The sequence below is a fragment of the Hevea brasiliensis genome, chromosome 2, assembly GCF_030052815.1.
Source record: "Hevea brasiliensis isolate MT/VB/25A 57/8 chromosome 2, ASM3005281v1, whole genome shotgun sequence".
Lineage (NCBI taxonomy): Eukaryota > Viridiplantae > Streptophyta > Magnoliopsida > Malpighiales > Euphorbiaceae > Hevea > Hevea brasiliensis.
The window spans coordinates 119926263-119949057 of NC_079494.1; the positions used below are offsets into that span (position 1 = coordinate 119926263).

General features: G+C 35.5%; 2 protein-coding genes across 7 annotated transcripts; one reads left to right on the forward strand and one right to left on the reverse strand.

Annotated features, from left to right (window-relative positions):
• The first annotated feature begins 1500 nt into the window (after positions 1-1500).
• LOC110661674 (protein LATE ELONGATED HYPOCOTYL) lies at positions 1501-14390 on the forward strand. 5 transcript variants are annotated; one of them, XM_021820369.2, is made up of 9 exons: positions 1501-1779; positions 2133-2158; positions 2382-2567; positions 2695-2806; positions 3039-3100; positions 11625-11849; positions 11929-12499; positions 12716-13365; positions 13732-14390. In XM_021820369.2, the coding sequence occupies exons 3-9, from the start codon at positions 2529-2531 to the stop codon at positions 14143-14145; spliced, it is 2073 nt and encodes a 690-aa protein (XP_021676061.2). In that variant the 5' UTR covers positions 1501-1779; positions 2133-2158; positions 2382-2528; the 3' UTR covers positions 14146-14390. The 5 variants fall into 5 exon arrangements, with proteins under 5 accessions (XP_021676061.2, XP_021676057.2, XP_021676056.2 ...); XM_021820365.2 differs by having other exon boundaries at positions 1502-1779; positions 2133-2214; positions 11929-13365; XM_021820364.2 differs by having other exon boundaries at positions 1502-1779; positions 11929-13365.
• Positions 14391-14706: 316 nt separating this feature from the next.
• LOC110661675 (serine/threonine-protein kinase ATG1a) lies at positions 14707-20682 on the reverse strand. 2 transcript variants are annotated; one of them, XM_021820370.2, is made up of 13 exons: positions 20057-20681; positions 19849-19966; positions 19350-19408; positions 18724-18788; positions 17872-17965; positions 17708-17788; positions 17472-17583; positions 17184-17238; positions 16753-16883; positions 16297-16661; positions 15509-15788; positions 15354-15424; positions 14707-15269 (listed from the first exon to the last, which is right to left on the reverse strand). In XM_021820370.2, the coding sequence occupies exons 1-13, from the start codon at positions 20291-20293 to the stop codon at positions 15081-15083; spliced, it is 1857 nt and encodes a 618-aa protein (XP_021676062.2). In that variant the 5' UTR covers positions 20294-20681; the 3' UTR covers positions 14707-15080. The 2 variants fall into 2 exon arrangements, with proteins under 2 accessions (XP_021676062.2, XP_057997200.1); XM_058141217.1 differs by having other exon boundaries at positions 15354-15788; positions 20057-20682.
• Positions 20683-22795: the final 2113 nt, after the last annotated feature.

Genomic DNA, 22795 nt, shown 5'->3' on the forward strand with positions numbered 1-22795 from the left:
TTCCTTGACGAAACTGAAAGCTTTAGCACATGTCTTACGAAGGGTTCTGATGGTGTAACATCATCGTGCATGCATCACAGGAATTGCTGTCACCAACCATGGGAGGTGGCTGCAACCATTGAATCTTGAATTTGGCCCCTATGACTAGTAAAATACTAAAAGCCATCAATGACAAGAACACAATTTTCTCAATTCTGTCGCTATGCTGAAGTGTAGAGATTAATTTTCTACCTGTTTTCTTGTATTTGGGTGTAGTTCATTTGTGATGGGTGTTGGGACCTTGGGCTTGTCTTGAATCAACTTGATCCCTGTTAAAGAACTACATAAATGATTTGGACCAACAAGACGATGTCAATAGGCTCTAACTAGGCCAGAATCGTGAATCAATAGTAAGTGCCTTACCGGGAGGCTCATCTACAATATTGGGCCATCTACTGGCCCATTCATTTCTATCCATCCACATGTCAGCATAACTATTGCATGCACGTCTCTTCTCGAAGAAATCTAGGAAAGCAATTTGCATAAAAAGATATTTTAATAAAAATAAATATATCAATAATAATTATTAATTTTTTAAAAATAAATATTTAATAATTACAAATTTATAAATTATCTATATATGAATAATATTAATTTAATTAAAAATAATTTAATTAAATTTCTTTCACTTTTAAAATATAAGGAGTGGTAGGTATTGTATTTGAACTATTTATTTTTAAGAAAATTATTTATATGAAATATTTTATATTTTTATTTAAATTTTAATTAGAAATTTTTATAAGGATATGATTTTTTATATATATACTAATAATTAATAAGTGAAAAATATTATATAAATGAATTTAATTATAATTTTTTTAAAAAATATTTTCAAAATAAAAAAGATAATTTTAATTTTATAAATTTTATTATAATTTATATAATAATTTTTTACTAATTAATCATTAAACAAGTCATGTTATGTGGTATTACCGTCGAATTATATAATTTCTGCTAAACAAGTGGCTACAATGAAACCACCATCAAAAGGTCGGCTGCCAAGCTGTCACACTGCACGAACTGCACCAAACTGTAAACTTCGCTCTCGTTTGGCTACTTTTCTACAAACCGCCACGTAGCGGTAGCAATCTCCATGTTGGCATAATACCGTCCGCTTTTTACACTGTCCATACACACGTACTACCGGATAAAACCGGTCCTTCTAGAGGTACGTCACCAATGGGGCTCACGCAAGGGCAGAGCTGAATGCGCTTTTACGCAGATAACCTCAGAGGGAGTTAGAGTTTGTGGCTGATATTCGAAGATGAATGAACAGGCAATTGGGAAAAAGAAATTCAGAAAAGTGCAAGGGTGGGCTTTAGCCTAATCAGCCACTAAATCTTCGCCACATGGCATCATCCGCCCCGTTTTCTCCTCAGTTTACCCTTTACTTCATTTGCAGCCTCAAATATAATTTAGCGAATTTTTAAACAAAAATAAATCCACAAGAAATTATAGTGGCTGAGATTGCTCCTTTGTACCCAATTGCAGTTTGTGGTGTTTTACGTCTCACCGTCACCGAGACTCCCTTTCACTTCTCTCCTTTCCTCTACTGCGGCCTTTATTTCTCTATACGAATTCCATTCCATTTTCTCTTTTTTTTTTTCCTCTCCTGATTCCAACACACCATTGCCGGAAACTGTTAGTTCCCATGTGAGTCTCCAGTGAGTCCAGTACGTGTGTGATCGCAGACTCCATCCGTGCTTCCGCAGTTGTAATCCCCCATGGCTTTACCGGAAGGTACTTTCTCTTGCATTTTCTAGGGCTCTTTCCCTATTCAACTCTCCATTTGGTTGCCGAGAAAAATTGACGAGGAAATCTGATTTCTACTAAGCCAAGTTCACTTTGCATCTTGGCTTCGTTTGCTCTTTAGTATTATTATTATTATTATTATTATTTAACTTGTGATATGAAAAATATTGGATTTGAATTTTTGGTGAATGTTTCTCGGCAACCAAGGAGAGGATTTCGTATTTGAATAGTTTTGATGTATTGGTGAATTTGAAAGGTGGATATATGCAAGTGCTTGTTGATTACTGATTCAAGTTTTTTTCCTCCTTTTTTTTCTGTATCCTCTTTGTCACTTTCTAAAGGATTTGGCATCTACGCGTTCGTTTTGGTGAGGATTCTGAATAAAGGAATTTTCTATTAGTTCTTTCGGAGAAGCTTTTGTTTGTCTGTCTCTCCCTCTCTGTTCTGGTGGATTCTTAAAATTCTTAAAGGATTTATATTCAATTTAAATACAGCATATACACAGTGTATATGAACTGGCATTCCTAATTGTTCACCTACGGATCTCTATCGATTTTTGTGGCTTTTTTTTTTCTTTTCTTTTTTTGCAGTAGTATTCACTTACCAGTTATTTTGGAGTTCAAAAACAACGGCTTTATTTCTAGTATTCAGTATTACAAGAAATGAAAGGAGGTTTCTGTTTTATCCATTGCCCGTTAGAGAGGATTTGAAGCAGCGCTAGCTGCCGACGTCCAGTAATGGACACTTACTCCTCCGGAGAAGACTTGGTTATTAAGGTAGAAATCTATTATTTATTTATTTATATTTATTGCTTTTAGAATTTTCAGTTATTTTGTATTTTGGAAATTGAAGTAGTAAAATAAGCGTTGAAGTATCTGAATTATGAAGTTACGTCAATGATAGACAAGAAAACCTTATACAATTACCAAGCAACGTGAACGATGGACAGAGGAGGAGCATAATAGATTCCTAGAAGCCTTGAAGCTCTATGGACGAGCTTGGCAGCGCATAGAAGGTTATAATTTGCAATGATTATTTAACTTCTCTTTCATTATTGTTTTATTTCAGTTATCACTAATGTTCTAACTGATTTTTTTTTTTAATTTTAATTTATGGTCTAATTATATAATTAATTTAGGGGAATGATCTGGCTATTCCTGTTAGGAATGCCATGAAATGTTATGTATTTTCTCTTAATTGAACATTGTTTCTTCTCTTCTTTGTGTGTCTTGCTTGGTGGTGCGCAGAACATATAGGAACAAAGACTGCTGTGCAGATCAGGAGTCATGCGCAGAAATTCTTTTCAAAGGTCAGTCAACACCTACTTGCCTGAGTCTCATATCAACTTATATTTCTATTTCTATATCTCTTGGCATCATGAAATATGATGATCCTGCAATGGTATTAAATTGTTAACTATTTTTTTTTTATATGGTGTAATTCTATTGATGTGTTTATTTTTCATTGATGCTCTCTGCAAGTAAACTGAATGTGTATGTTGTTTTCTCGTATGTCTGATCTGCAAAAGACACACAGGCGCACAAACTGAGCATTAAAAGATTATTAAGAGCTTGGCTATGCAGAACACTTTTTGCTTGTAGCCTTTGACATAATTTAACTAATAATTGTCAACTCAAGCACCCAGGAGAGTATTTTTAATCTGAGCATTTTTTTCCCCTTTCATGTGTTTGGCCTTTTCACGGTCTTTATGGTCTTGTAGGTTGCATCATTATCTATCAAACTGTCTTTGTAAACTTCTTGTTGACATTATGGATGCTCTTAGTTTTGGCACTCAAGTAAGTTGATCTTGCAGTACTACAAGGACGATTTCGGCTAATGACTAAACCTAGAATTTTGTGCTGTTTAGGATTGGAACCTGATACCAATCAAGGTTCAAAAATAGCAAGCAAATTGAATTTATGTGCAATAACTTGTGAAGGTCAGGTCTTCTAGTAGTACTGGTGTCTGTCATTCAGGCCAACATGTAATTGTATGACCATGAGCAGCATGGTTTTAAATCGCGGTCGCAGTCACAGTCACAATCAAGGTCACGGTCGTAGTTAATGGAAATGGGCCTGTAACGGCTTGGCGCTACGCAAATTTTTTTGAAAAATTTGCAAAGTTCATAAAATGAGTAGATATTGGTAGAAATAAATAAAATTAAGATATACAATTATATGCTAAGTATTTATATATCAAATAAAGACGTTATCATCTATCATATTTGGACATCATTAACATTTACTAATTTAGACTTGAAATAATTATATAAATTGTAAATAACTAACCTTATTACCAGCAAAATGAATGTCTAAGAGGTTCTTGATAGTCTTGACTTTTCCAACATCTACACTTATACTTAGTTTTAGCAAATAGGAAATATCTAAAAAATTAAAATTTTATTTGATGTTATTTTGTAATTAATAATTATTTTAATAAAATTAATTCTAAAAATGTTTCAAGAAGCAACAAATAACAATTATATACTTGTTTTTTAGAAAAATAAATCAACATTAGAAAAAATACACATAAACTATAAGTTTAACAATAAATCTAACATTAACAATAATTTTCAACAATAAATATGCAAAAAAAAAAAGAAAAAAAATCAGTAAATAATTGACATAAATACCAAAAAAATAAAGAACACTCACATTTTTAAGACGTTGCAACTTGCAAGGTTGTAGAACTTGTAGTAGACTAGAGAATAGAGAATGTTAAGGCCTTTTGTTTGCAAGAACAAAATTTGAACACTCAATAGGGGGCTGCTCACTACTGTCTTTTGTTTTCAAGTAAGAGAAAATGAGTTATGAAGGTGAAGACTAGAGAATGGAGCATTATTTGAAAGTAAAAAAGTGAGTTTGGACTGAATTATTACTCTGAATTATTCTCTGCTATTTTGGACTGAAATTCGGTAGTTTTTGGATTGTTTTGGGCTGGTAAAATCATGTGATTTTTGCCCCCCACTAGCCCACAAATTCTGCCACATTGGTAACGGCCGTTACCATTATTTAATAATGGTAACGGCCGTTATTCTACAAATCAAAATAGGCCCTTAAATAACGGCCTAAAGGGTAACAGCCTCCTTTAAACCCTATAAATAACATAACGTAACGGCCGTTATATGATTCCATGATGAGTAGTCAGATTTAATCTTATGTGATTGCTGGGGTCCACTGTAATGCATGATGCTGTTATATCCTTGTGATGTAGGATGATTGGCATGACATCATTGTTATGTCTAAAGCTCCTCTCACTGTAATTTTGGACTACTTCCAGAAGTGACTAATGGTAACAAGGACGTATGTGGTTATTACAGTTCTTGAGATATGTTTGGACCATCTGTCATACGATAAAAATGTTAATCAAAGGCCTTTGGTTTATGGATATTGATCTTAACAAAGGTGACAAACTTTTTAGAAAAAGGTTCTTATGGAGTTTGGAAGGTAGTATACTTTTATGTAGTTATAATAATTAAGTCATATTTATAGATTGGCAACTTGGGAAATTACAGTGGATGTATAGTAGATTAGTGATCATTTTGGCAGTTGGGGCACATTAATCCATATCTTAATTTCCTGACCATTCCTTCTCATTGGAAATCTCTGATTAATGAAGATAGCAAACCTGCCAAGCAAATTTTCCAACTTTGATGCATGCAACCAATTTAGGTGAGCTTGTTCAAGTCCTGTTAGGTCTTGGCTCGGTTCTAAATTCAATTGAGCCATGTATTTGACCTGTAGCTCACTTTAGCATCTACTCTAGGCTAGTTATTCTTGCTCTATAAGTTGACATAATTTTTCGTATCTTATTTGGATGGATGATCCATGTTGTCATTCTCTTCTCTTGAAATTTATTTCTTCAAGTTCATTGATGGTTGCCTGCCCATCTTCCTTGAAGGTCAAAAGTGTGGATCTTAGTTCTTGGCAGTTGTTTTGCATTGCTTACTTCCCATAAGCTGTTTATTGATTTTTGCTTAAAATAGAAAACAAGTATTCTCAAGATTCCAAGTTTCCAACCAAACATATTTTCCTAATTTTAAATTACAATGTAAGCAGAGACGAATATCCTAAGCTATCAAGTTTTTGTAAATACATCATTTCCTTAGGCTTAGTTCAGCAGTATTTTGCTCTTTTGTTTTTGGGATGCTCCTCAGTCTTTATCAGGATTTTTATTTTTGCCTGCTTTAATTTCCTCCGCCATCAAATCAACCTCTGCCCGAGATAGGATTGGCTCTTTTTGAGCAAGGCAAGTCTTCTGGTCAAGCAAAGTAGGTTGGTGCTTGCTAGTGTTTCTGCAGCACTGTCACTTTCAGTTTTCTCATACCAGAATTGTAAGCTTTACTTTGCTGATGTTATAATAAAATCAATATGTTCTTATAGTAAAGAAGTATAACTCTTAGTGCTGCTGTAGTCTGGATATGTGAGAAATAAATTCCCTCCTATTCTGATACAATTTCTTTCAATTTTGACACCAGAGAAAGGGAAGCATTGTGTTCTCTAAAGGCTGCACAAGATGTGAAATGATCATAAAATCTCTATCTATTGATAAATGTCTTTGAATGTCTTCATATATATATATATATATGTATTTGAAAAAGTGTTCGTGCAATTGTCTAAGGTTCCATTTTTTTCACAGAAAACGTTTCTTGGCATTTTCCACATTTTCTGCTGTCTGGGATGCTAAAGAAAATTTCCAACATAGATTGTTTTTTCTAGGCAAATTTCAAATTGGTATGTCTTTTTCTAGACTATCACAAACTTATAAAATGGAAGGAATCTATAAGGAAAATATTTAACCATGTGACTTTAGATGCATCAATGATTTGGTGATCATCTTCAGTCGTCATCGACCATTGGATTGTTGTCAATAAACAACACCCACAAGGTCCCCCTCCCTCTCTTACTTTCATCATTTTTTTAACGAATGCTCTCGTATTTAACTAAAATTAGAAAAAATAAGAAGTCTTTGTAGATCCAAACATTTTCAGTATTATATACTCAAAGAAAATTCATATTTTCAAAAGTACTTGAAATTCGAAAAAATTACTTTCAACTAGTTTCTAGTATTCAATCAAAAAATAAAAAATAAATAATTTTCTCAATTTTTTTCAAAAAACATGTTATTTACTAGGAAATTGATGGAGCCTAAATCTTATAAGCACAGATCCAAAGTAAACATGCATATTTTTAAAGTTCATGAGAATAATCAAATGGCACCATATTATTTGAATTGGGCATATGTATGATGCATAATGTTTTATATACCAAATTTATTTTGTTGTGTACCATAAGATATTCAAAATCGTGATTGGAGTACAATGACATCAAGATTACATCATAATGCATGTGTATCAATAAATATTCTCCACATGTTTATGTTGTAGTTAATTATGATATAAATATTTCGTTTTCTGTAATGGTACTTAATATAGTCAAGAGTAACCAACCAGCCTTGAATCAAAGATTTAAGTTTAGAATGAATAGAAGCTTTACATAAGCTAACTAGCTGAGTACTGCTAACAACTATCAGAACTAAGACAACTCAACTCAACTAAGCCTTTATCTCAAAAATTTGGGATCGGCTATATGGATTCGCTTTCTCCACTCTAAACGATTTTGGGTTAAATCCTCAGAAATATGTAATGCTTCTAGGTCATGTTGTACTACTCTCCTCCAAGTCAATTTAGGTCTACCCCTTTTTTTCTTTCTATCCTCTAACCTAATGTGCTCTACTTATCTAACTGGAGCCTCCGTATGTCTACGCTTCACATGACCAAACCACTTCAATCTCCCTTCTCTCAACTTATCTTCAATTGGCACCACTCTTACCTTTTCTCTAATACTCTCATTACGGACTTTATCTAATCTAGTATGGCCACTCATCCACCTTAACATTCTCATCTCTGCAACTCTTATCTTAGACGCATACGACTCTTTCAGTGCCCAACACTCACTACCATATAACATAGCAGGTCGTATGGCTGTACGGTAAAATTTTCCTTTCAACTTATTAGGAATCTTACGATCACATAAAACTCCCGTGGCACATCTCCACTTCAACCATCCGGCTTTAATCCTATTACTAACATCCTCCTCACATCCCCCATCTACTTGAAGGAATGAGCCTAGATATTTAAAGTGATTACTTTGGGACAGTACCACTCCATTCAAACTAACTCCTTCTCTATCACCAGGTTGGCCTTCACTGAATTTGCAATGCATGTATTCTGTTTTCGTTCTACTTAACTTAAAACCCTTTGACTCTAGAGCACTTCTCCAAACTATCAGAACTAAGATACGAGGAAAATTCAGGCCTTTACAACTGATTGACTTTCCATTGCATAGTGGCACACAAACAAATTGGTAGCTTAATCTATCTGCTTCTGGTTAATCTACAGAGGTTCTGGCTTGTTCCATCCTGTCAGAATATTATACACAAGCTACTTATGTGGAACCTTCTCAGTGTCTTTGTCTTGACTTAAATCACAATTTCTTTTCCCCATTCTGGTAATAAGGGGGGCTGGTTTGGCCAAGGAGTCAAGCTGACTGCTTGGCCAAACCAGCCCCCCCTTTTTTGTTTACTAACATTAGGGAATGTGCAAATATGATTTTTTATAAATTTCCACTTTGGTTAGCCTTGCAATGAATTTAGCTAAAAGGGAATTGAAGAGAATACAAAATTAAGAAATTCGACTTTCAAAATTTATGATTTAACAAAATAATTGGATATGATAATTTGGTGAGCACTAAGTTTAAGAGTGCAGAAATTTAAATGGGGAAAGATTTTAGTTAATTAATGAAAGCAACAAATATTTCACAAAGAAGAAGATCCTTGTATCATGGATAGTCAAAGCCAAACTTTTATAAATGCATGGGTAAAAATCTAGTTGTGACAATGCCAATGATGACAATGCATGGGTAAAAATTGTTTTTGAGAGTGGATTTACAAAATCAATGCTTAACATGCTTTGCAATGAGCATAAAATAAAAGCCTAAAAAACACATGGTATTGATGTTCATTACCACATGTTACTTATGCCATATTTTCTTAGTCATAGAACTTGGCCATTAGCGTGATGGTTTATTGTCCCAATGCACACACTGGGAGAATCAAAGTCCTGGTATTGAATCACTAGGCTAACTGATGCAGTTAAGGAAGATGCTATTTAGGAATTATGTTGATTTAATTTTTCATTGTAAAATTCACAAGTTTAGTTTTATTGTTTAGGAAATTTAATTAAGAAGTTATATTTTTATTGTTTAGCAATATTTAAAGAGTAATTAGGTTTAGTATTTTCCTTTTAGCATTAGTGTGAGATTCCTAATTAGATATTGCTTAGTAATTTCTTGTTGAGGATTGTAACTCTACATATTTTAGGGGAGTTTATCATTCTTGTTATTGATATTGAGAATTAATAAAGTTGAAAATTTGTTGTGTCTTTTGTGTTCTTCTCGTTCTACATCACTGACTTACAGGTAAAGATGATTTGTTATTATGAGGGTGGAAGATGAATAGCCCCCTCCCTTTGCACTTTTCTCCCTCTCTCCCAAACAATAAATTGGCCATTTTGTAGCATAGTCCAATAAGCCTCAAAAATGGACCAAAAAAAAGAGGGAAAAGAAAACTCTTAGATTTAAGACTCTCAATTCTCCACCTCTCCCTCCCTCTCTCTCTCTCTCTCTCTCCCCCCACTCCTGTGTGTCTCTGTTGTGTATGATTGGGTTGGGGGGTTAGGGGTGGGATGTGAGGTTTTGTTTTTGCACTAATTTGCAAGGGAATGCTAAATGAGCAAGCATGGAAGATCTTTATGAATTTTCTTTTTCTGTTATTTGTTAGAGGATCTTAGTGCTCTAAATGTAGAAGCTTTTTAGTCTCATCTTCTGGATTTTTGGAAAGAAGAAAGAGGTATCCTTGAAGTTTCCTTTTTTTCCTTTCCTATCAATGAATAATGGTTATTGTTGATTAGCATGAAGATTTTAACTCAGTTAGCAGAGTGAATGCTTTATATGTCCTGTTGCCTAAAGCATAGTGGTTATTTCTAGTGATAAATTCTTATCCTATGATTCCCATCCCATCGGCAGTATGGAAATAAGTCAGCAATGCAGCTTGTGTCAATTTATGAGGTGACAGTGTGTAGAACCAAGTGGCATGACTGGTTTATCATGTGACGTGTCTTTGTTAAAAAATTAGTGCAGATGATCTGACCAAATACCATATTTCAGCAATATATCTATGCAAACTTTAGGGATGTTCACAGATCTTCCATTCCAGGAGTTCAACCACTAGTTTCCTAACATACTCTTGAAACTTTAGGACAAGGGCTTTCACACTCTCTTGGAAGCCTTTTGAAGAGATATTGGTCTAATGGCTTTAGAAGTGAATCACTATCAACTTCCAATTAAGGGTGTGCAGTTTTGGTTCCGGTTCGATATCTACCTAGGAAGTGGAATTGAATTGAAATTTCGGTATGATTCCACTTCGATTCTTCAATGTTTCTGTTTTGGTTTGGTTCTTGTTTTTTTGGTTTCAATTTAGGTTTCAGCTCTTGAAACAATTTTACACAATTATTTCCATGAAAAGTCATACCTAAATTACCATTTAAGCTTTAAAGTTAGTTTTTAATACATAATATATCATATAATATGCCTTTTACCTATTTCTTAATTATATAATCTTTAATTAAAAATACATATACAATTTAGGATTAAGCATATTATATAATATTGTAGTACACTTATAATTAAAAATTATAAAGTGATTTAATGTATTTATAACTAAAATTGTTAAGAAGAGATAGAGGAATGAAAGATAATAGTAAGTTGTCATAATCCTAACTGTGTACTATTATATAATTAAATTGATATAATATATCTAAAAAAAATAGAAAAACTTATGTATAAAATTGGTTCTTGTTTAGTTCTTAGTGAAAAACCAAACTGAACTAAAATAGTAAAATAAGTTCAGTTCAGTTCGGAACCCCCAAGAACCATGCGCCCCTTACTTTCAATAATCATCCTCTTCATCTTGACATTCCATAGATTGGTCAACGAGGTATTTGTGAAGTTTGTTCCAGTGTGTGTGCATTTGAGGAGTCGCCTTGGTGCAAGTGCAACAATAAGGTTACTTTGTCAAATCTCAAATTCAAGTTTTAAGGTTCTGTTGGTTACTGATTCTCACACCTGCACTACTGGAGCATTTGGCCAATTTGTTAGTGGAATTGGCATCACTGATGCAGGTTTTGTATTATGTACTGGGAAGCTCCATAGATGATGGAAGGGCTTTGACATGACTAAATGCATTTGGAAATCCATTTATAATGAAAGGGCTTGGACATGGCTACATGCCGTTAATTTTATGTCTAATTGATTAATTTTGATTAAAAAAAAACATAGGATCCTTAATTCTGGAACCTTAATGGATTTGGGGTCTAAAAGGTATTCAAATAACTAGAATTGTCCTGGAATGAATGAAGAGCATAAAACGAAAAGGAGTCTTAGTATATTATATGACTGTATTGCTCATAGCTAATTCAATATGGCTAGAATTATAGACAACTTGATCCAAAAAAAAAAAAAAGAGCTCTTCTGCGAATGTATACCTTGTCGGTGTTTTTGACATGTTACAGTATGGCAGTCATGGTACTTCGTTTTTTCTGAACCAAAACAAAATCCTATTTCATTTTTGTGGACAACATAGAAGTTGTAACACCATTTAAGTTATATTTCTACCATCAAATTTGGTGGTGATATTATTGAACTGGGGCCTTGGAACAGTTTTTTTTTTTTTCAAATTTCTTCTCTAGAAGAGACTAAAAGATATTTCACTTGCAGTTAGAGAAGGAGGCTGTTGCTAAAGGTGTTCCAATAGGACAAGCACTTGACATAGACATTCCACCTCCACGTCCTAAGAGGAAACCACGCAATCCTTATCCTCGAAAGACTGGTGTGGGTCCTACGCCTTCTCAGGTGGCAGTGAAGGATAGAAATCCTTTGAATTCAGTTTCTTTTACCCATTGTAAACAAGCATTGGACCTGGAGAAAGAACCACTTCCTGAGGTGAAATTTCATTTTCCTCTTTATTCATTTAACTGATTTTATCTTCTTATCATTTTCTTTCCCTGTTGTATGCATCCAGAAACCCATTGGAGATGAGAAGCATGCAAATGGAAAAGAAAACGAGGACGACAGTTGCTCAGAAGTCTTTACCCTTCTCCAAGAAAGTCACTGTCCAGCGAACAAGAATTCTGTATCCACACCAGAGGCACTAAAAAAAACATGCTCTTTTAGGGAGTTCATACCTTCACTGAAGGAGGTAGTAAATCAAGATGCAACTAATGAATCCTATATCACCATTGAACGTCATGGAAATCAGAAGCTAGATAAGCCTGATGCCAAACAGACAGTTGAAGATAATGGCACTAATAAAGCTGCAAAGTTGGAATCCTGCCCTTTTCATGAAAAATTAGTTCAGGGAAAGACTTCAAATGAATTTAACAATGCATTGCCAACAGATGAGATGGAAGCTGTGCAGAATTATCCAAGGCATGTCCCTGTGCATGTTCTAGATGGGAGCTTGGGAACATGCATGCAAACTGCTCCCTCGGATGTGTCTTTCCAGGACTCCATATTTCAACCAACAGGAGAAGTTCATGGGCATCCCAATCTGTACTCATATCCAGCTGCATCCACTATTACTGAACATCAAAGTAATGCGCCAAGATCTTCTACTCATCAATCATTTCATACTTATCCTTCCTTTACACCAACTCACCATAATCAAGATGACTATAGATCATTTCTCCATGCATCCTCCACATTTTCGAGTCTCATTGTATCTACACTGCTACAAAACCAGGCAGCCCATGCTGCAGCAAGCTTTGCAGCTACCTTCTGGCCCTATGCTAATGTGGAAAGTTCTGCAGATTCTCCACCATGTGCTGAAGGAGGTTTTCCATCAAGGCAAATGAATTCAGCTCCCAGTATGGAAGCTATTGCTGCTGCTACTGTGGCAGCAGCAACTGCATGGTGGGCAGCCCATGGATTACTCCCCTTCTGTGCTCCTCTTCATGCTGCCTTTAGCTGCCCTCCTGCTGCAACTGCAGTTCCACCAGTGGATGCTGGCCAAGTTCCTGCAGCCAAGACAGAAAGAAAGGAAACTACACCTGAAAATCCTCATTTGCAAGATCAGCAGTTGGATATAGAACACTCTGAAGCTTTGCAAGCTCAGAATTCAGCCTCTAAATCACCAACATTGTCATTGTCTGACTCTGACGAGAGTGGAGGTCCAAAGCAAAATACTGTATCAAAAGCTACTGACCATGAGATGGCTGCAACAGCACCTGAGATTCATGATTCAAGCAAAATGAAAAACAGAAAACAGGTTGACCGTTCTTCATGTGGTTCAAACACATCTTCTAGTAGTGAAGTAGAGACAGATGCACCAGAGAAGCTTGAGAAAGAAAAGGAAGAGTCAAAAGAAGTTGATACAAATCATCTAGCTACTGAGTCTAGTAGTCGTCGCAGTAGAAGTAGCAGCAACATGAGTGATTCATGGAAGGAGGTATCTGAAGAGGTAAACTATGTTTCAGTCTTTGAGATATATATTGGATGGTTAAGAATTTGAAGCAGATTAATTTGAACTTGATGTTAGTTTATGGCCTATGATGCAAGGACTTTCTTTAGTTAATTATATTGACAAAATGTAGATTAGATTCATGAATGTTGATGAAGCTGATGATGAATTTTAAATACCTGCCAAAAGAGTGTAAATTCAAATACCCACAAATATTTGGTTAAAGATTATATTCTCTTTTTCGTCAAATACAGATTCTGTGACTTCAAACCTTCTATTCAAATGCAACCTGAAACTTTAATGACAATGTCTGTCCCAGAAAATTATGTCTGCATTTACATCACTCTCATGTCACTTATGGAACAGGGGCGGCTGGCTTTTCAAGCTCTCTTCTCCAGGGAGGTATTGCCACAAAGCTTCTCTCCACCACATGATCTGAAGGGTGAGGCACACCAGAAGGATAATGTTGAAGACAAGCAAAACACAGATGAGAAAGATGGAAATGCATCACTTTTGAATCTTACCAGCAAGATAAGGGGATCCTGTACTAGCCATCATGAAGTGGAGAAAAATGCATTGCCTAGATGTGAGTACAGTGGAGAGGATGGGCTGCTGACTATCGGGCTTGGACATGGAAAGCTAAAGGCTCGTCGAACAGGATTTAAACCCTACAAAAGATGTTCAGTGGAGGCCAAGGAAAACAGGGTTGTCGCCATCGGCAGCCAATATGAGGAGAAAGGCTCCAAGAGGATACGTATTGATGGGGAAGCTTCAATTTGATATTGCATGCTTAAACAAAGAAATCTTTGTTTCTGCATGTAATTTATTATTTCCCCCCTTTATCTAAATTAGAATACCTGCAGATCACGAAGACTTTTTCGTGCAAAGTGTGTACCATATGTATCTACATTTGCTCATTTACTTTCTTGAACCATGCAACTGCAGCTAAAAAACTCCGTGGAATAGACTTAGATAAGAAACCATCAACTATTGAATAGGCCCTGATATGGCCCCTTTCATCCAAAGGCAGTGTTTATTTACATCCGTATTCCCTACTTCTCTCATATCAAACAGAGGCTTGGTGGGGACTAGTGCTGACGCTATGAGAAATGTAAATTAACCTTGCCATCAAGCGTCTTCTTTTGATTGTTGTATCATGTGCTAGATGCAGGTGCTTATGGAACTTGAGGAGAGAAAAAGTTGGATATTATAGTTTTTAACCATCATCTTGTTTTCAGACACTTGCGCTTTCCACTTGTTACCACGAGGCATATGGACATAAAAGCCTCATTGCTACAAGCATAACATAGCATTTGAGGTAGAAGGGTGGGAAAAATCATATGGACATTTACTACATTTTTTCTTGCCATAGAAAAAGTTTTTATAAGTTACAGAGCATTCAGAGTTACGGTTCTTTACAGTTTATTTAGAAAAAGAAAAAAAAAATCCTTTAAACGGATGCCATCTCGCACTGGATGCCAAGAGTCAGACATGTACAATTCTATACATCCAGTACACGCCACAGCATTTCCCTAGTCATGTCAACCAATTACTTTGTGTCCACTTCAGCATGCAAAGTTCAAAATTGCATGTCAAATCTGACCTTGAGTTCCAGGCTGTACCAGTAATTGATGAAGGTCGTTTCTAAAAATACCTGTACACCATTTGTAAATTTGGTATGGGATTCAGGGGAGTTGTATAGAACGGCTGCTTTATTAGAAGTGAGACTGATGGGACTGCAAGTTGATTATGTAGCTTTGTATTCTTTTCTCATTGGTAGGAGTCAGTATAAATGGAGGTTTCAGAGGTAGAGAAGCTGCTTCTTCTACAATAAAAGAAAGTAGAACCATTGCTTTGGAGTATGAGATTTTTGCACTACCCTTGTTCTCCATATACTCGTCTACCTGGAAGGAGGCAAAAGCCAGTGAAGCATTAATGTATTTGTACCACAAACATGAACATACTTGCAACATGTAATTGTTACTCACAGCACCACTCGTCCCAACAGCTAGAGCCTTCTGGAATATTATTTCCATGGCATCAGGCATCTCAGCAGCAGCTGCAACAAATTTGACAAATATTTTGACTAAATTGCAGATAAGTAAAACAAACATCACAAGGAAGCATTGATATACAGCCCAACCATCCATATCTTGAATGTGATGTGATGACTTCTCTGCACGATCATATGCAGCAACAAATTCTTGCTCTGCCCACTTGCAGGCAGACGAAGGCCTGCCAAAATCTATTTTGTCTCTTATGCCACCATGAACAGAAGTAGATTCATTAGCCGAACTGCTTTCAGGCGATTTACTTCCTGCAGTTGAGGCCACCCAGGAGCTGAATATTTGAAGAGCTTTCTTCCATATGGCCAAAACAACAAGCTCAACGGAAAATGATTCCAGAAATAGTCCTGCATTGTACTGCAAGTAATAGCAATTAAAAGTTTCATACATTAATTAATGGTCTCTTAAGACCAGGAAACATCAGCTACAGCCTACAGATAATTGTTGACACAAACGCCTTTTGTCTCAATGACCATGATGTTGGATTTTTGTAACACCATCAAATTCCAAACATAAATAAGATATAAAGGACAATTAAAATAAATGAACCCAGCAATAGAAAGATGAGATTACTAGGTCTGCCCTCGGCTGTAGCTCATTCATTTTGGAAAGAATAAAACTAGTCCATTGGAGCACTTATATTGAACATTTTGTTAACAAAGAAGTTTCAAAAACCTTCCATCCATATATGCAGCATTCATACAGTTTAAATGGGATAAATTCATCTCACCAGGAATTTATGCTGCTTCACTTCAGAAAATGAAGAGGCTCAACTTTATATGTGAAGTCTAGGCAACATCAACAGATTTAACCAAATAATTTCAAATAGAAAAAGATATTGCTAAATAGAAAATGCTGAACTCACCTTTTCCTGGGCTACTTCTGCAACAGCTTGTACATACTGATGTAACAAGTGGAGCCTTCTTGAGGGATGCAGCATAGATTGCTCTTTCACTTCACTTAATATGGTTGGTGAACATGATGTATCTAATGGATCTGATCTGTGGACTAAACTATGTTCTGCACCACCAAAAGAGCTAGCAACATGCTGCTTTGTTTGCATGGTAACTGCTATATCTTGATCATTCTTCTTTGGTGGGCAAACAGAAACTCTAGTTGCAGAGTTATCTTGCAAGGATGTCTCAGAGTAACAGGAGAGATTCTCCATTGAAGCAAAATGACAATTCACAAGAACATAATCTTTCTCAATGGACTCCAATGAATCAACAACTGAATAGAAAAGACAAAATCAACACTTGAACAGAGAACACAAGCTTAAATGGCCCTGGAATTTTAAAACATAAAAGAATAAAAATTAGACCTCCAGGCTGATATGATGAACATTGGCTTCCATCAACTGATTTCCTTGTTCTATCATGTGCAATATTTGGTATAGACCCATGAACACTTTTGGTGCAAGACATATTGCCAGGAACTTTTCCATGCACTACACTGTGATGTACAGAAAAATTAAATTTTGAATTTCTATTAGCCGAGTAAATGGATGCTCTCAATGCAGCCAAAATCTCTTATCAGAAACAGAAGAATCAAACTGCCCAATCACTGATTTTATTTATTGAAGTAAAGAAGACTAATAAAGATCCACCATTAACCTACAGAATTTCTTGTATATTTAATAAATCTAAGTAGCTTGAATATACCTCACTGCTAATGGACCAAACAATCATGATACAGAATAAAAGCACCCATAGATATTTTATAGAAAAAAATGATCTAACTTTAGAATGTCACCTTGGCTCCCCTAGGAACTTGTGATTGAAGAACTCCTTGAATGTTAATCTCATGACTGAAAACAAAGTTCAAAGTGTTACACAGAGGCCTCTTGATAGCAATGTAAGTTAACTCTTGATAGCAATGTAATAAATGAATTAAATATACACACAACACCAAACCTAACCCCTCTATCTGTAACTTGGATTATATACTATCACCACTAAACCCACCCACCCACACGAGAACACATAGAACTAGCATGTGCATTTATACGCACACAGAATGTGGCATATTAGTAATTGTGACCTGGATTTTGGCGTAAAAGTCTTTTGCACAGATCCACACAATCTGGGTGTAACTCCTCTAAAGCACCATGTGGAAACTGCAGCTCAGTGGATGTCAAAATGTTTTGAAAAAGCTGAGCACAGCAAAGAAGAAAATACAATAACTTAAAAGGTAAGAACTTCTGCATTGAGCTTATAATGAAAAGGAAGTCTTAATAAGGTTTCTCATATGTTATTCAAATTAATTCTTCCAAAAACCTGATATTGACTATTGCCATCAAACGGTGGCTTGCCCGTCACCAGCTGAAACAAAATTGCTCCAACACTCCACAAGTCAGCCTGCACATACCAACAAATTCAAATTATAGATAACAAGCAATGGCAAAATTTGTTACAATCATAGTCAATTTCAGTTACATCACCTTCGCATCATACTTTTGATTCTGAATAATCTCTGGTGCCATGTACAATGGTGAACCACACAGCGTATCAGCCAAATCTTGGGGGGTCAAGGACCTGAAAAATATGTAAATCAAGGAAATGATTAAGTGCAAAAAATGACATCAGTTCACTATCATAGTCTATGGTGTTCAGAAATGTAAAAGATCTTAAAAGTTCACCTATCCAATAAAGTTGCCTATAATACATTCTTAGCGAACTGAAATTTTCTGCTCACTAATTGTCACAGATTTAAAAAGTTGGTTTTATAACCTACTCAAAAACTAATATTGTACAGATGCCTGACAATAGTCATTAAGAACAGTCCTTCCATGACTTCTCTAACCAAATATCAAAATACTAAATTAGCTCATTCAGCAATATTTGGCTTTTTCACTAACTATATATTTGAAGTACGTAACTGAATAGCATTCAAACATTCATGATGATGATGATGATCACTCTCCCACCAGATGGTCTACTTGAGGGCTAAATCATGACATGAGACTGTCTCACTTGATAACTTATGAAAATAAATTGACCCAAATAAACTTTGAAGGAATCTTGTAGGCAAGTAAAAAAAAAGGCAATAGGGATAGCTTGAGTTTGGTACAGTATGCTAATGACAAATGAACTTCTTGTTAATAAAAATAGAGAATATAATAGCACTTCCCTTCTGAGAATCATAAAACATCATATGTAGATAATTTATGATGTAAGTTCACAGATTATGTCTAGTGCAGAGCATCTCTTGCAATTTCTAAATGGAAACAGGGGCAATGTGCTGTGTGCCCAAAAAATAGAACTTCTATTAAAAAAAAAAAAAAAATTCCTACCTGGCAAATCCAAAATCCGCTATCTTCAATTGTGGAGTTGCTTCATTTGATGACAAAAGTAGGTTCTACAAGCATCATGACATATCACCTTATTATTATGATCCAGTTATAAAAGCCAAGAGACTAATTAGTTGTAGCACAAAAGCCACGCCTAAATCAAACAATATTATAAATGGTAGTAAGACGCATGTTTGGTTAAAATATTTATAAGTAAAATGATAAGTAATTGATGTGTTCTGTAAAAAATAGTTTATAAGCACATTTATTATTAAATGACAAAAGGATATTAAATAAGATTGATGATGAAACTTTAAAAATTAAATGAGGATAAACTACCTTATAAGCACCCCCAACTTATTTTTTTTTTTAACTTACAAGTTCATCTTATAAACCCAAACACATTTATTATTAAATGGCAAAAAGGATATTAAATGAGATTTATGATGAAATTTTGAAAATTAAATGAGGATAAACTAGCTTATAAGCACCCCAACTTTTTTTTTTTTAACATACAAGCTCATCTTCTAAACCCAAAAATTTGTCTTTAGAGCTTATAAGCTGAGCTATAAACTAAGACAAACTCCCTCTTAAAAGCTAAATAAAATTTTGACAATAACTTGCGGCACCTGTGGTTTCAAGTCCCTGTGAATGAGATGTTTTTCTTGAAGCACTTGCAACCCAGCAGCTGCACAAAAACAACCCGAAACTTTCCTCATGATCTAAACTAAAAGCAAGGAAAAGAAGAAGATAACGATGATCCTAGCAGCGTATTAGCAACAAACGCCTGGAAACTTAAATATCCTTGAAACGGAAAGTATTCATAAAGTTAATAAAATTCTCAAGAGCTCAATTTGAAGAAATTAAATAGCCATGAAAACTCCATAAATGCTGACAACATGACCCGATAAGGCAACAGCACTAGTTCCATTATAGATTAACGGCCAAACATTATTTCAAAGGTTAAGAATAGACCCAATCGCCCAATTATCATAAACATTCGAAAATTACTTGCAAATTAACAACCAAACATATATATTCAGCTGATTATATATATATATATATATATATATATATATATATATATATATATATATAGCAAACTTGACCATTGATCATATACGGTACCCAATTGCCTCATAAAGTGCCTTGCGACAGCCTCCGATACTTTCCCATGACGATGAATATAGGCCGCAAGATCACCTCCATCGCAATACTCCAATACAAGAAATATCCTATCGTCCGTCTAACAAGAGGACATAAAAAAAAATTCTCAAACATGAACCAATTAATAAAACGTGGTACAAGTACATAACAAGGTAGATACGTGGTTTACCTCGATGGACTCGAAAAGGCGGATAATGTTGGGGTGATCGATAGTGCTAAGAATGGAAATTTCTTTAAGCAAATTCTCACTGACTTTTGGACTAAGCAATTTCCTGTCAATCTCTTTAACGGCAACTTCTCTACCGGATTGCCGGTGCCTGGAGCGCCAAACGACGGCAAAAGAACCTGAGCCGATTCTGGGTCCCAGGATATAGTCACCAACCAAGCGGGTCTGATCAAAATCCATCTTCACCAAGAAAAAAACAGTGAAGTGAAGTGATTCAAGTGAAGCAAGAGTAGACCAGGACCAGATGGGTCTTTGTGTGTGGGTTTTATTGGTAGAGTAACAACAACAATATCATGATGTATAGTTGGGAAAATTAAAAAATTAAAAAAAAATTCTCAGAAAGAGAGAAAAGAATGGCGTGAGTTGACGTTTGTTGTTGTTGGTTTGGATTTAAACATTTATATTTTGTGTTTATGTATGGAAAAGACGCCGATGAAAGAGGAGCTTTGCACTTTGCAGAAACCTTTCCTCACCATAATTGGGCTTTCTTCAGATTTGCTTAATCTTCAGCTCATCTGACTCATTTGGATTTGGATTTTGATTTGGACCCATAAGGCCATAACTCTCTTCCGTCTTCCAATCAAGTTATAATCTTTAGCTTTTTATTTCATGTGTTTTAATTTAAGTAATTAACCAAAAAAGTATCTTATTTTGAGCTATAATAATGTAATTTTAAATTTCTTTATTATGGGCTCGACTCGAATTTTATATCCCATCAGTGGGCTGGAATTTGAATTCAGGCGGCCAGGCTCTGAAGAAATCCATTACCCTTAACCCATGCCCATATTTCTAAGCTTTGCCACGCTGATTTGAACATCCCAACACAAGGAGAAGCTCACAGCCATAGCCCACAAGCACAGCAAAACCCAAAACTGAATTAGCACAGGTGTCACGGCGTAGGCTTAACCAGGGAAAGGAACATATGAATCTGACATTCCGTAATTCGGAAACTAGATGCACAATTACATTTCCAATCTTTAAATTACCAAAGCTCAAAAACCAACCCATGCAGATGGCTAGCTATTATATTATTATTATATAAGCAAACTCCCTATTTAGTCTTGAACTCTGCGCACCTCAGCCATTGAAACTGGAATTGGAAGCCTCAACTCTGTAGCAAATACCCAAATACTTGCACCTAAGCACTCTATTCTATATATGAGGTACCAGTTGTAGCCCATATCACCGACCAATCTTTTCCTGTTTCTCCAACAACTTCTATGACATCTTCATCCACCGGGTGGGTCTAACATTTTCTGTTTCTCTCTTCATCTACATGTGTACTGTTAAATGTTAATGTATCTTTACACTCTACTCCACTTTTTTTTTTGTGAACTGGTTCTTGCTGCTGCTGTATATAACATTATATATTGTATTGCAAGTTAAAGGTCATGAACATAGTTTTATTAAAACTACTACATCCACTAATTCTTTCCCTTCCAAATATTCCCTGCAGTCATAGTCAACTCTTTCACAGGCGATGTTACCTCTGGTATTGACTTCCTTTCTTCTCTTTTCACTGCTTTATCAATCACCCATATCCCATTCTCTTCAGCAGCATCAAGAGCTTCAACAGCCCTTTTTGGTTCCAAATCAGTGCGATGAGAAATGTGGAAACCTGCATATTCCATTCCCATTTTACTTGAATATTTCTTTGCCTCATTTTCCACCGCTTTACAGCTCTACTGCTCCTACTCCACTACCCTTTATCTCAACATTGGCTCTCAAAGATATAGAGTTCTTGAATTTTTGTCTGATGGTATTTTAGTGGACTTTCCTTGTAGCTCTACTTGTCGCCAATACAATGATTTGAATTCTTTTGGTTTCAGTGGAAATAGCCACTTTTGGATATCAGCAGGTAATGTTATTGGCTTGTATGATTGTGAAGATTCTTCTTTGTGTAAGGCAGATTGTGAAACGATTGACTTGCCTGCCTGTGATGACAACTCCAATGGCTCTCCTGCCTGCTGTTATCCACTTTCTGACCATAATACATGGGATTTAGGAGATGAGTTTTCAGTGATTTCCAAGTATGGATGCAGGGGATTCTCTTCTTGGGCTATTTCTCGTGGTTCTAATACTGGAAAGCGTGGGGTTAAATTGGAATGGGCAATTCCAAATGGGAATTCTTCCAAGAAAGCTTGTGCTATTAATGCAAACACAGTCTCTTGGAAAAAAGAATATAAGTAACGAAGGAAAAGATTGTGTATTTATCTGTATCTTATTTACAGAGATATTACATCTATTTATACATGAGAATATGAGCTAATTTAGACAAGAATAATAATTGCTATAATTATGTTACACAAATCTCCTATAATCATGTTAATTGCTGTAATTATACTAACACTCCCCCTCAAACTCAAGATGGTAGCACAGGTGCCAACTTGAGTTTGCTTAAGAGATCCTGAAAGCGAGCGGGAGGATGCGTTTTGGTGAATATATCAGCGGTTTGGCTGACAGAGGAGACAGGAATCAAATATATGGTGCCATGAGCAACATGATGATGTACAAAATGACAATCAATTTCGATGTGTTTGGTACGCTCATGAAATACATTATTATGAGAAATCTGCATGGAACTTCTATTATCGCAATGAAGCATTGTAGCAGAAGAATTAGTGACACCCAAATCAGTTAATAACCACCGTAACCAAAGTAATTCAGATGTAGCATCAGCAA

Bases quoted from the DNA above. Each gene is read 5' to 3' on its own strand.
- LOC110661674 (XM_021820365.2), top strand. From the start codon at position 2,529: ATGGACACTTACTCCTCCGGAGAAGACTTGGTTATTAAG. The intron at 11,850-11,928 runs GTGAAATTTCAT...GTATGCATCCAG, and splicing joins AGAAAGAACCACTTCCTGAG to AAACCCATTGGAGATGAGAA. The intron at 13,366-13,731 runs GTAAACTATGTT...CTTATGGAACAG, and splicing joins GGAAGGAGGTATCTGAAGAG to GGGCGGCTGGCTTTTCAAGC.
- LOC110661675 (XM_058141217.1), bottom strand. From the start codon at position 20,293: ATGGATTTTGATCAGACCCGCTTGGTTGGTGACTATATCCTGGGACCC. The intron at 17,789-17,871 runs GTGATGTAACTG...TGGTATGTGCAG, and splicing joins ATCAAAAGTATGATGCGAAG to GCTGACTTGTGGAGTGTTGG. The intron at 17,239-17,471 runs GTCACAATTACT...CTTTGTTTTCAG, and splicing joins ACTTTTACGCCAAAATCCAG to TCATGAGATTAACATTCAAG.